The sequence below is a fragment of the Hippopotamus amphibius genome, chromosome X (genome assembly GCF_030028045.1).
Source record: "Hippopotamus amphibius kiboko isolate mHipAmp2 chromosome X, mHipAmp2.hap2, whole genome shotgun sequence".
Taxonomy (NCBI): Eukaryota; Metazoa; Chordata; class Mammalia; order Artiodactyla; family Hippopotamidae; genus Hippopotamus; species Hippopotamus amphibius.
The window spans coordinates 1,444,653-1,458,026 of record NC_080203.1 but is presented as its reverse complement, the minus strand read 5'-3'; the positions used below and the strand labels follow the sequence as shown (position 1 = coordinate 1,458,026).

General features: G+C 36.4%; 1 protein-coding gene across 4 annotated transcripts in view; it reads right to left on the bottom strand.

The window, feature by feature from the left end:
* The window catches only part of TMLHE (trimethyllysine hydroxylase, epsilon), a 71,272-nt gene that overhangs the window by 18,879 nt on the left and 39,019 nt on the right, over window positions 1-13,374 (bottom strand). For 2 of the 4 annotated variants that reach the window (XM_057718499.1, XM_057718502.1), the window contains 3 exons: window positions 8,859-9,035; window positions 3,507-3,786; window positions 2,052-2,171 (listed from right to left, as the gene is read on the bottom strand). In XM_057718499.1, coding sequence (XP_057574482.1) covers window positions 2,052-2,171; window positions 3,507-3,786; window positions 8,859-9,035 — 577 coding nt within the window. Of the gene's footprint in view, window positions 1-2,051; window positions 2,172-3,506; window positions 3,787-8,858; window positions 9,036-12,915; window positions 13,054-13,374 lie in introns of those variants that run through there. The other 2 variants (XM_057718501.1, XM_057718500.1) reach the window with 2 other exon arrangements.

Below are 13,374 nucleotides of genomic sequence, written 5' to 3'. Positions count from 1 at the left end.
ATTAAATTATTCTGTTCGGTGAAGAAAAGACAACATATCAAAATTTTAGCAAAAATTTTAAATGATTACTAATTCCACTTATGTCATTTTCTTTTCATTAAGAAATAAATCTCATTTCCCAGTTGTCTTCCCTTCATAGCCAGCTGTGCTTTTTTGTGCTTTGAAATATGAATGTCGCTACAGGTTCCTTCTAAACGTACTTAACATGTATTCAAGCCTGTATGTGACAGACCCGGGGAATGCAGGCGTGAATAACATATAGTCTCTGTTTTTAAGAAGGACAGAGTCTACCAGAAGAGAGGAAGCAAATGAGAAATGAGAATGAAAAGATACTGAATGTAGATAATTATTTTAATAAGTTTCGCTGTGAAGGTGAGGAGTAAGGCAAGGCTGTACTAGAGGGAGACAGAGTCAAAGGAAGCGCACAAAAGAAGAGATTTAAGAAATGAGAAGCTGATAGGAAGGAGTCAATATGTATGGAAGGCTGAAGATACAGGAGAGAGAAATCCACAAGGAGGTTGGAAAGGATGAGATCCTGAGCAGAGGTAGCTTTAGAAAGCATAAGGCATATAGCAATGATGATGGCGGTGATGACGGCAGTGGCGAAAATGATAAGAATAATAGCTAAGGTTTATGGAACACTATGTTCTAGGAAGTGTTTATGTTCCAGGAACTATGCCAAGTGCTTAAATACGTCGTGTAACTTAATCCCTAAGCAATACTAACGGACAGGTTTTATTACTAGTCCCATTCTACAAATGAAGAAACTGAGGCACAGAGAGGTTAAGTTATCCTCCAAGATCACAAAGCTAACGTATGTACCAGCTGGGGTGCAAATCCAGGTCTGGTTGATGCCATAGCCTGAACCCCTAACCACTCTCACTATGCTGCTCATGTACTTGGTTGTTACCATTGATTAGAAAGGGTTAAACTAAAGGCACAGACAACTGTGTGTCTCTGGTAGTGGTCAGACAGAAAAGAGGAAGTCAATATTTGAACTTCGTATGTCCAATTGTTTCTCATCCCATTTCCTCATATTCTTCCTTATGCATCTTGTCAAATGAGGATGCGGGGCTTTCGTATATTGATACCGTTGAACAGGATGTCTAAAAGATGCTTTATTCTTCCTCCTCTGAACCAAATATTCTTAGGTTCCAAACCCTTAGAGGAAATCCACGTAACCACAATCAACTGCATATTACCACCCTCTTGTGCTGTCTTTACAAATTCATAGTATACTGATTGTACTCATATCTTTGTGCCTCAGGCTCACCATGTATATGCAGAAGCAAAATCAACAACAACAACAAAATAACCACAGAGCTACCTCTAATAAGTGGCAAATGGTAGGAAAGTTAAGTATGTATCTATCATGTCAAGTAATTACTATTTCTTTTCTGTGGGAAGAACATTTAAGATCTACTCCCTGTTAGCTACTGGTGATAATCATATTAGAATACATAACCATATCAAATCAAGAGATTGTGCACCTAATATTTACACAACGTTATGTCAATTATATCTCAATAAAGCTGGAAAAAGTATGGTATAAATTATCTTTGGCTCAATAGCTTTGAGTCTCAGGTGAGAAGGTTCTTTTCCATTCATTCCTCCTCTCCAACTTCTTGTAAGTTGGATTCACATTCCTCTTCATACCATATCCAAAGTAGCCATGTTTGGTAAGATTGATCCTTTTGCAATATAATAACTGAATATGAAAAACTGTACAGATTCCCAAACTAATGCTTAATCAATACAGTTTTTGTAAATTATCTGCAATTACTTTGAGAAAAAGTGTAAATTAAAATTTACATCCATTTATGTAGTAAGGTAGATTTTCAACCACTTAAAAATATTTTATTCCTGCAATTCTAAAGAAGACTGAGCTAGGGTGTTTAAAAATCACCATGCTTCTAAGGAGAAAAGATATAGTCATACAAATCATCAGCAGCAGATATGATCTTAGCTCAAATAAAACAGAAAATGATTAAGAAACTATTCAAGACCACCACATATAATGATCCCATTTTGGAAAATTCCAATCCACCTACCCACAGGGCTCTTGAAAATAGGTAGTGTCAGTGTGCCGATCCAAAGCTAGCTTGGTGTATGCAGTGTCACCCCTGGAGAAGTCTGAAGTGAAATACCACATCCTCCCATAGATGGTTTCTCTGTCAAATGAAGTATAGGAAAACCTTTAGTTATTTGAAATTTTCAATCTTGTCATTCAAAACTCTTCCCAATATTGTGTTTAATTATTCTCAAATAACAATAGATTTTTTAGCTCCAGATTTCCATCTATAAGTAAAGATGACAGTTGAACATATCACCAGTCTAAACAATTCCTCCACTGGGTAATATTCTAGGAAGCTGCAGGGAAAATGGTAGAAAGACAATGTAGTCTGAGTGCTTAAGGAATCATCCCACGGTTTATGTGTCTACTTTTGATAGCTTTCACATTCAAATTTCTGTCCTGCATTCACCTTCCTCACAGAAAAAGATGCTTTTGGGTCGCTGCTTTTAGAAGTGATTAATGTAGATCTTCACCCATTTTTTAGACATGGAGGAATAAGAAAAAGAGAAGAGGGTAGTTTGTATTAGCAAGTATTTAGTGAGACTTGCTGTATCACTGTTATTGTGTCTCTCTTTGAGGTATATACATCATGGGCTTTGATTTCATACTTATTTTCATAGTAGGCTCAGATCTGACTGAAGGTCACCTTAATTCTTTAGCTTTCAGCATTCATCTTATTCGCCGAACCATCAAAATCCAAACAGGAAATGGTCTTCCTCTTGAACTATAATCTCTGAAGCCCTGTCAATTGATTGCTCACTAGCACAGCTTTTTTACTTTGTGTTTCAAAGTCAATGGTTCACAAATGTTAATTACACTCTATTAGGATAGGGCAAAGGACCCAGCATGCTATCGGCTACACAATGAGTTATATCTGGCTCTTATGAAGTAAAAGGAAAGTACTAATTATAACAAAGTTGGTTTACATCTCATTTAACACTACAGAAGATAAATCTATATACCACCTAGAAATGGAATGGAAAGAACATTGCATTTAGGATCAGGAAACCTGAGTTATCTGAATCTCCGTCCTACTGCTTATTAGCAGAGCAATACTGGGCAAGCCACTTAATACATGTGAGCCTCATCAGTAGAACAGGAGATAAAATACACGCTTATCAGGATTACTATAATGACCAATGAATATACGGGTTAAATGCTATACAGTATAAGGCACTATTATTAAGTCTGTGAATTAAGCCTTAGGAATAATAGAAGGTCAAAAGTAGATGATCTTTAGACACCATCTTATTCAATCTTTTTACTGATCAGATGGGAAAATAGAGGCTACTGGGACGGCGGGGGTGTGTGTGTGATGGAGTTGTCTATGTTTACCCAACTGCTCGATGGCAGAAGTCAGACTACTATCTGGTTCTCTTTACTCATGCTCTGGAAATTAAGTTCTGCAGATATTGGGAAACTAATGACTTACCTGATCAAGCTGATCCTCTCTGCCAATTTCTCCGTGTGTTCCTGAGTAGGAGGGACATTTTCTACAAAAGCAATTCCATACAGTAGAAAGTTTTGTAGAAAGTTCTTCAGTCCCTCCTTGGTTTCTAAGAAGCTCTGGAAATCTACAGATGGAACTTGGGCTTGCTGGTAGATTTCAGCATTCCATAAGATTCTAGGCTGGATGACCTTTTGTTTCTGCCCTTCATAGCTGTTTTTCACCAGCCAATCCAAATCATATCTAGTCACATGACCATCCGGCCCTTTTAAGGGAAAAATAAAACGCATTAAAATAATAATAATAATTATAAATACTGCCAATAATTTACTGGTTAAGAATGTTATTTTCAGCAACCAGTTACCCAATACTGTATTGTTTATGAGACCAAATTCAAATGAGTGCCTGGAATGTTCCTGAGACAGAAATATTCGTGAGTTGAGTAGTATAAATTAATAAGTGTTTGAATGAATGAACAGATAAATCTTCCCAGCAGGTAAATAAGTTTATGAAACTACAGCTATATAGTAAAGGGCCTCTGGAACATTCATCAAGTCATCAAACAACGATAACTTTAAAATTGCAGTTCATTTTTAGCTCACTCCCCTCTCTCTCCTCTTTCCCCCATGACCACCTCTCATCTATACACAAACTTTTTTTTTCTATGCATTCTTTTACTTTATATAACATATAAAATATATGTAAATGTTTGTACCCCGCCTTTGTTACTTAACATTTTAACAATCATTTTATCATTAAAAAATTAAGCCTTCAAAAAATTAATTCTTATAATTTGATGAATATGGACTACCAAGATTCACCTAACCAGTCTGTTCTCCTGGGGCATGTAGTTTTATTTAATAGTGATCAGTCTTGTCTATTTTTCTGATGATTTTCTTAAAATTACAAACACAGAAGGTAGAATTGTTAAATCCAAAGATACAAACTTTTAAGAGTCTTGATACTTTCTAGAAAGTCTACCAATTTTCATTCCCTCCAACAATATATGTGTGCCTATCAAAATTGAGTATTCTTACTTTTTAAATGTTTTTTCTAATTTGGTAAGTAAAACTCCTCTTATTGCAATCAATTTAATTTATTTCCTTACTAGTAAGGCTAGTAAGAATATTTCTTAGACATCTATATTTTTTAAACGCAAGGGTTACCAAACTGTAAGCCAGTGGCCAAACCTGCCTGGCACTTGTTTTTGTAACACCTGCTTTGTAGCACACATTGCCTATGGCTGCTTCTACCCTACTGCTGAAGAAATGAATAGTTGTGACAGAGACAGTATATTCAGCAAAGCCAAAAATCTTTACTATCTGGCCCTTTACAGAATGTTTCCTGACTTGTGCTTAAGTGATTTGTCTGTTCATTTTGTTCTCACATTTTTCTGTTGGAATACTGGTGCTTTTCTTACAAACTGGCAATAGCATCTGATATATAAGGGTTTTAGTCTCTGTCATACATTTTACAAATATTTTGCCAAGTCAGTTGTTTTTAAATAAACCTTTCTATGGTATGTTTTCTTTTTATTGTAGAGAAATTAGTGGTCAAAAGTATTGACTGTATTTTTTCTTCCAATGATTTTTTCTTTTAACTTTTTATTTTGAAATATAGATTCACAGGAAGTTGCAAAGAAATACATAAGTCCCATGCACCCTTCCCTGAGCCAATGTTAACATCTTGTATAAGCACAGTACAATATCAAAACCAAAAAAGTGGTATTGCTACAATCCACAGACCTTATTCAGATTTCGCTAGTTATATATGTACTCATTTGTGTGTGTGTGTGTGTGCGTGCTCTACGCAGTGTTATCACATGTGTAGCTTTGTGTAACCACTACTACAATCAAGATACTCAACTGTACCATCACCGCAAGACTGCCTCATGTTACCTCTTTAAAGCCACACCACTCCTCCTCTTATCCCTAACTCCTGGCAACTGCTAATCTGTTCACCATCTTTATAATTATGCTATTTCATGACTGTTACATAAATGGAATCATGCATATTGGCTTTTTTCCTTCAGCATAATTCCTTTGAGCTTTTTCCAAGTTATCATATGTGTCAATATTTCATTCTTTTTTATTGCTGAGTAGTATTCCATTATAGGGATGATTTGTTTAACCATTTACACACTGGAAGATACTACGGTAGTTCCAGTTCTTGGCTGCTACAAATAAGGCTGCTGTGAACATTAATGTACAGGTTTTTGTGTTAACATAAGTTTTCATTTCTCTGGAATAAATGCCTAGCGATTCAGTTGCTGGGTTGTATGGTACTTGCATGTTTAGTTTTTTTTGAAGAAACTGACAAACTATTTTCCAGAGCAGCTGCACCATTTTATATTCCCACCAGCAGTGTATAGCTGATAGGATTTCTCTAAATCTTTTATTGCATTTTGTGTTGTCGTGATTTTTTATTTTAGTCATTCCGCTAGGTATATAGTGAAATTTCACTGTGATATTAACTTTCATTTCTCTAATAGCTTATAGTGCTGAACATCTTTGCATGTGTTTATTTGCCATTTGTATATCCCATTCAGTAAAATGTCTGTGTGTGTCTTTTATTAATTTTCTGACTGGATTGTTTGTTTTTCTTATATTGAGTTTTTTTTTTTTTAATTTTTTATTTTTTTGGGGGTACACCAGGTTCAATCATCTGTTTTTATACACATATCCCCGTTATATTGAGTTTTGAAAGTTATTTAGTCCTAGTTCCAGTCAGGACCTAGTTCAAGGTCCTGAAGATGTTCTCCTATATTCTTTTCAAGAAGTTTTATAGCTTTATGTTTACATTTAAATCCATGATCTATTTTGAGTTAATTTTTGTATAAGGTGTGAGACTTAGGTCGAGGTTATTTTTTTTTTTTACTTTTGCCTATGGGTGTCCAATTATTTCGGCATCATTAGTTAAAAATATCATCCTTCTTCATTGAATGCCTTTTGCATCTTTATCAAAAATCAGTTGACTATATTTCTGTGGTTCTATTTCTTGGTTCCCTTTTCTGTTCTATTGATCTATATGTCTATCCCTCCATCAAAACCACACTGTCTTGATTATGCAACCTTAAAATCAGGAAGTGATTCTTTCCATTCCATTCTTCTTTTTCAAAATTATTTTGGTTATTTTAGGACATGTGCTTTGTCTTTTAAATTTTAGAATAATCTTGTTTATGTATACAAAAACAGCTTGCTGAGATTTTGATAGAAATTGCATTAAAACTATAGATCAATTTGGGAGAGAATTGATATCTTCACTATGCTGAGTGTTCCAATTTATGAACATGATTTACCTCTCCAAGTACTTAGCCCTCCTTTTATTTCTTTCATCAGCATTTTATAATTTTCATTATACAGATCCTGTAAATATTTTGTTAGATTTATACCTAAATTAATTTCTTTGAGCTAATTGTAGATAGGCATTTTTCATTTTGGTTTCTGCATGTTCATTGCAAGTACACAGAAATGCAATTGATTTTTGTGTGTTAATCTTGTATACTGCAACCTTACTGAACTCACTTATTAGTTCTTACTGTAGATTATCTGAGGTAGTCTATGTAGATAATCATGTATCTGCAGGTAAAGATAGTTTTATTTCTTCCTTTCTAATATGTATGCATTGTATTTCTTTTTCTTGCCTTATTGTAAGGACTAGAACTTCCAGAACTGCCTGCAATGAGTGGTGCCAGTGGATGTTCAATAAGAGCGGAGAGAGTGGACATCTTGGCCATGTTCTCTGTCTTAGAGGGAGTGTTCACCATCACGCATGATGTTAGCTGCAAAAGTGCTCCGAAGCTCTAATCATCAGGGAAATGCAAACCATAGCCACAATAAGACACCACCTCACACCTGTCAGGATGGCCATCACCAGAAAGACAACAGATAACAAATGTTGGCGAGGATGTGGGGAAAAGGGAACCCTCCTACACTGTTGGAGGGAATGTAAATGGGTGCAGCCACTATGGAAAACAGTACGGAGGTGCCTCAATAAATCAAAAATAAAACTACCATATCATCCAACAATCCCTCTTCTGGGCGTATATCCAAAGGAAATGAAATCACTATCTCAAAAAGATATCGGCACCCCAATGTTCATAGGAGTACAATGTACAATAGCCAAGACATGGAAACAACCAAAGTGTCCATTAATGGATAAATGGATAAAGTGTATATAATTACAGTGGAATATTATTTAGCCATAAAAATTACGTTCCTGCAATTTGCAACAACATGGATAGACCTTGAGGGCCTTGTGTGAAGTAAGTCAGACAGAGAAAGACAAATACTGTCACTTATATGTGGAATCTAAAAAAACTGAACTCATACAAACAGATAGTAGATCGGTGGCTGCCAGCGGCTAAGGGCTGGGAGAAATGGGAGATGTTTGTCAAGGGTACAAACTTCCAGTTATAACATGAATAAGTTCTGGAGATCTAATGTACAGCACGGTGATACAGTTAAAAATACTGTACTGTATAATTGAAAGTTACTAAGATAGTAGATCTTTCTTTTTTTCAGATCTTGATTGGAGTACAATTGCTTTATAATGTTGTGTTAGTTTCTACTGTACAGCAAAGTGAATCAGCTGTATTTATACATATATCCCCCTATCCCCTCCCTCTTGAGCCTCCCACCCTCCCTATCCCATCCCTCTAGGTCGTCACAAAGCATCGAGTTGATCTCCCTGTGTTATGCAGCAGCTTCCCACTAGCCATCTATTTTACATTTGGTAGTGTATATATGTCCATGCTACTCTCTCACTTCATCCAAGCTTCCCCTTCACCCCTCCCCACCCTGTGTCCTCAAGTCCATTCTCTACATCTGCGTCTTTATTCTTACCCTGCCACTAGGTTCATCAGTACCGTTTTTTTGGTTTTTTTTTTTAGATTCCATATATATGTGTAAGCATATGGTATTTGATTTTCTCTTTCTGACTTACTTCAATCTGTATGACAGAATCTAGCTAGGTCCATCCATAAGATAGTAGATCTTTAATACTCTCATCAGACACACAAACACAGTAACTATGTGAGGTGATGAATGCATTAACTAAACTTATTGTGGGAATCATTTCACAATATGTACAGATATATCAAATATATCTCAATAAAGCTGGAAAATATTTTTTAAAAGTATGATGTTAGCTGTAGGTTATGGCAATTTTATTTAAGGAAAAAAATCAAAGTTTCAAAAAATAAATTCTTCCAAAGAAAGGAAAAATGAAGAGTAACTAAAAGAATACCCTATTTTGGAAAGGGGCAAACCATTGTTTGTAAAACGATTGTTCTTTAAAAGAGCACCCCAAAGAAGACCAAGTCTCCCATTCACTCACATGTGAAAAAGAGTGTGGTCTCATCCAGACGAATGCTCTTTGGCTGGATACGTAAATCCACACTGGCAGTGTCTAGGCTGCGCTGGTGAGTCTTAGAGTTGTAGCAAGATGCTGAGCGGCAGTGGTCTCGAAGCCAGACATAATCAAAGCGCATCACGGTGTTAGCATATTGCAGTTCTAAGGAAAAGATCACATTCTTTTACATTATTTATTATATTATTTTACATTATTTACTTTTTTTTCAAGCTCTTTCTTGGAAAATAATTGTTTTACACTCTTGTGCCAGTTTTTGAGGTACACCAGAGTCAATCAGCTGTATTTATACACATATCCCCATAGCCCCTTCCTCTGCGACTCCCTCCCATGACTCCCTCCTGCCCTCCCTACTTTATTTATTTTATAAAAACAAATAAATATTTATTTAGGAAAACTAAAAATCAGGACCCAGAAAACTTTCTTCTAAAAGTCTTCTACCAAGAAATAAGCAAGAGCAATGAGGGGGACGCTAGATATTAAAACACAGTATAAAACTTCTATGATTAAAACGGTGTGATGTTGGTATAGGAAAAGGCAGATAAAACAACAGAAGAGTATAAAAAGTCCAAAAATATACATGAATGCATATAGAAATTTGGTATGTAAAAATCGGCAGGTGTATTCACTGTGGAAATTATGAATTTTTAAATAAATGGTGTTGGGACAACTGATAATCATTTGGAAAAAGATGTCCATACCTCATATTGTCATCAGGTTTCCAAGATAAACTCAAAACAGATCAGAGTTCTAAATTTGGAAAATGAAGCCATTCAAGAATATAAAAAGAAGACAAATGTGGATAGAGGATATAAAGGAGGTCCTTGTACTACTCTTGCAACTTTTCTGTTAGTTTGAAGATGTATCAAAATAAAAAGTTACCAAAAAAAACACAAACACTTTCTTATACATCAGGTTATTCATTTAGGCAAGATAAATAAAAATGAGTTCAAATTTATGAGAGGCACAAAAACTATAAACTGTCTGGGAATAAATGAAAATGTGGAAGACTACTATGGAGAAATCTATAAAACGATCCTGAAGGACTTGAAGGAAACTTGAATGGACAAATATGCTCACAGATGGGCAAATTCAATAACAAAAAGATAGGAATTCTCCCACAAATTAATACACAGAACTCCATGGACCTCCAATCCAAATCCCAGTGTAAATTTTCATGTGCTGAACAGGCTAATTCCAAGAATCATATTCAGAATTAATAAAGTAACAATTTTGAGAAAGAAAAAGAAAGGCATGGAGGAGAAGTCTTACCAGATATGGAAATGTATTATGAAGCTATAGTCATTTAAAAAGCATGATATTCATGCAGAATGGACTAAGAGATCAAGGTGACAGAACAGAGTCTCAAAACAGACCCAAGTATACTTGGAAATATGGTATATGTTAAAGGTGGCATTTTGCAATCATGGTGAAATGAGAGATTACTCAATAACTAGTTTGGAAAAATGAACTTTGAAAAATTGATTCTAGATTCACATCAGTTTCAACAGTAAATTACTGATAGAGTAAAATATAAAAATAAAATTAATATACATTGACAACTTTGAGGCAGGGAAAGCCATTCTACTATCACACAAAAAGCATAAAAGATAATTTCTGTATATGAAAATAAAAACCTGTTTTGCAAACAATGTAGGAAACAAAGTTAAAAGCCAAGTAACAGGAAAAATCATTTTAACATAAAAGGGTTAAATCCTTGTGATCATTAACATAAAAACTTAATAGAAAAGTGGCCAAAGGATATCAACAAGCAAGTCACCAGAAGTGACCAAGTAAACACATGAACTCCTCTAACCTTCGCAGTAATCAGAAAAATGGGAATTAAGGTATCATTTTTTATCCATCAGAGTGACAAAATTTTTAAACTTTGATTAAAACATGTGTTTTCAGGACTTCCCTGGTGTTCCAGTGGGTACGACTCCATGCTCCCAATGCAGGGGGCCCGGGTTCGATCCCTAGTCAGGGAACTGGAGCCCGAGTGCCACAACTAAGACCTGGCGCAGCCTAAATAAATATTAAAAAAAGTGTTTTAAAAAGATGTGGGGAAATGCATACTCTCAGACATTGGTAATGTGAGTATAAATTGGTGAAGACAATGAATGGCAATCTGGAAGTTTCTATGAAAATAATAAAAAATATATACATTTATTACTTGACTCAGAAATTCACCTCTCAGTACTTACCTTACAGAAATTGTCACATATGAGAAGGTATACACAAGGATATTGATAATAATTTTGTTTATAATAGCAACATAATTAGAAAATAAGACAATGTTTATCAGTGGGGGAAGTGGAGGAATACTGAATAAACTGTGGTATATCTACAATGAGATACTAATCAACAGTTTAAAAACTGCAGTATATCTGTACTCCTCAAATTGTCTCTGTATGATGTTATCATTCGCACTTTGAGGACAGGAGACTAAAGCTCAGAGGTGTTAAATAACTTTGTAAGATCATATAATCATTAGGTGGTGGAGCTAGGACATAAACTCCAGTTGTCCAGCCCCGAAGTCCTCCGCTGGTGTTTCTCAAAGTGTAGTCTTTGGAATCTCTGAAGGTGACACTTCAGGAAAGGGAGAGTAAAGAGCTTGGAAAATCCTCTCCCCCAATAACAATGATAAAACTGGACAAAATTATCAATAACAACCATTTTAGGACCCTGGAAATTGACCAAAGGCTTACAAATTAAGAAGCATTTGGTCAAGAAAAGCTATTGAACCTTGGGTAAGAACACTGGGAATCTATGTGTTTTAGCTTTGGGTGCCTCCACTCCCTCCTGGCTCCATCAGCAGTCATTCTACCAGGGCAGGCAAGCCAAGAAAGCCAGCAGCTTTGCTGCTGAAGGGGACCATACTGATTTGGATCAGAGCACATAAAAACTCCATGCCCCTGGGTATTGAAAACAAACAAGGAAGGCATACTGGTTGGGACAAGCAATAAATCAGCAGAACAGCTGGAAAACTATCAAGGGGATCAAGGGAATGAGACAGCTATAGGGCGCCTTGGAAAGCCTCCTCACATCCGTGGTGTTCGGTAAGGCTGTACACACATTCAGGGCTGTGTGCACCCTCAGGAGAGATTGGAAAGGGCCCTAGTTATCTACAGTTATCTACATGTCCCTGGAGGAATCTGAGGCACAATGGAGACATGAAGAATGGCAGAAACTGAAAGGCTGGGCAGATTATAAACAGCATAAACTTTGTGTGCCCCAATCCACACGCACATCCATTGGCAAAGGGTGGAAGCCTTACTGGCTTAAGGTGTTTAGCTTAACCTGTGACCAATCGTTAGCTGGCCACTAAATTATACCAGGGTTTCTCAACCTTGGTACTATGAACATCTAGGGCTAGATAATTTTTTGTTGCAGGACACTGTCTTGTGCATTGTACGATGCTTAATGGCATCCCTAGACTCCACCCACGAGATGCTAGAATCATCCTCTTTGCCAGTTGTGACAAGTAAAAATGTTTCCAGACAAATGTTTTAGTTGTGACAACTAAAAATGTTGTCAAGTATCTCCTGTGGGGGCAAAATTCCCCCAGATGAGGACCACTGAGCTACGCTGACCCCATTGTGATACGTAGGAAGACACAGTTAAAAAAAAAAAAAGTAAAAATAAAACCTGAGGAGGAACATTAGTGGCTACATACTGTAGGGGAGACAGATTCCACACAATTACTCCAGACAAGTCAGTAAACAAATAAACCAAACACACATACAGCAACAATCCCCCCATGAGGTCAGAAATCAGTTTCTGTAAGATATTATCTAAAACGTCCAGATTTTCAACAAAAAAACCCCGAGACACCTATAGAAACAAAAAAGAGTGACTCATGTAGTCCACACAAACTGTCTGAGAAGAGTATTACATGCAATCCTACTGTCTAAGTCAGGCATGCTGCTAGTAAGTAGCTTATTACCTGGGAGGAAATGCCTTTCCCTTCTAACAGCCTTGGGAGAGAAGCAGAATGGACCACTGGGGCATCACCTCCACGTACCTATAACATCTCCTATTTATGAGTCCAAAGTTGGTCTTCTTTGAGTCACTTTCTGATGGTACTCACGCCTTATAAAAGCATCTGTGCATTCAAGACATATCTCATAGATAGCTATTGGGAAGCTGCTACAGAGCACAGGGAGATCAGCTTGATGCTTTGTGACGACCTAAAGGGGTGGGATAGGGAGGGTGGGAGGGAGGCTCAAGAGGGAGGGGATAAGGAGATATATGTATACATATAGCTGATTCACTTTGTTGTACAGCAGAAACTAACACAATACTGTAAAGCAATTATACTCTAATAAACATAAAAAAAAGACATATCTCAATTGAACGCTTGAAAATCCAGACACAAGTTAATTGAAAGAGTCCCTGATATAACAACTGCTGATACTGTGGAATGGGGCTATTATTTGGTGGTGATCTGAAGTTGGGTTTCTTGACCTAGGATCCATGGAAT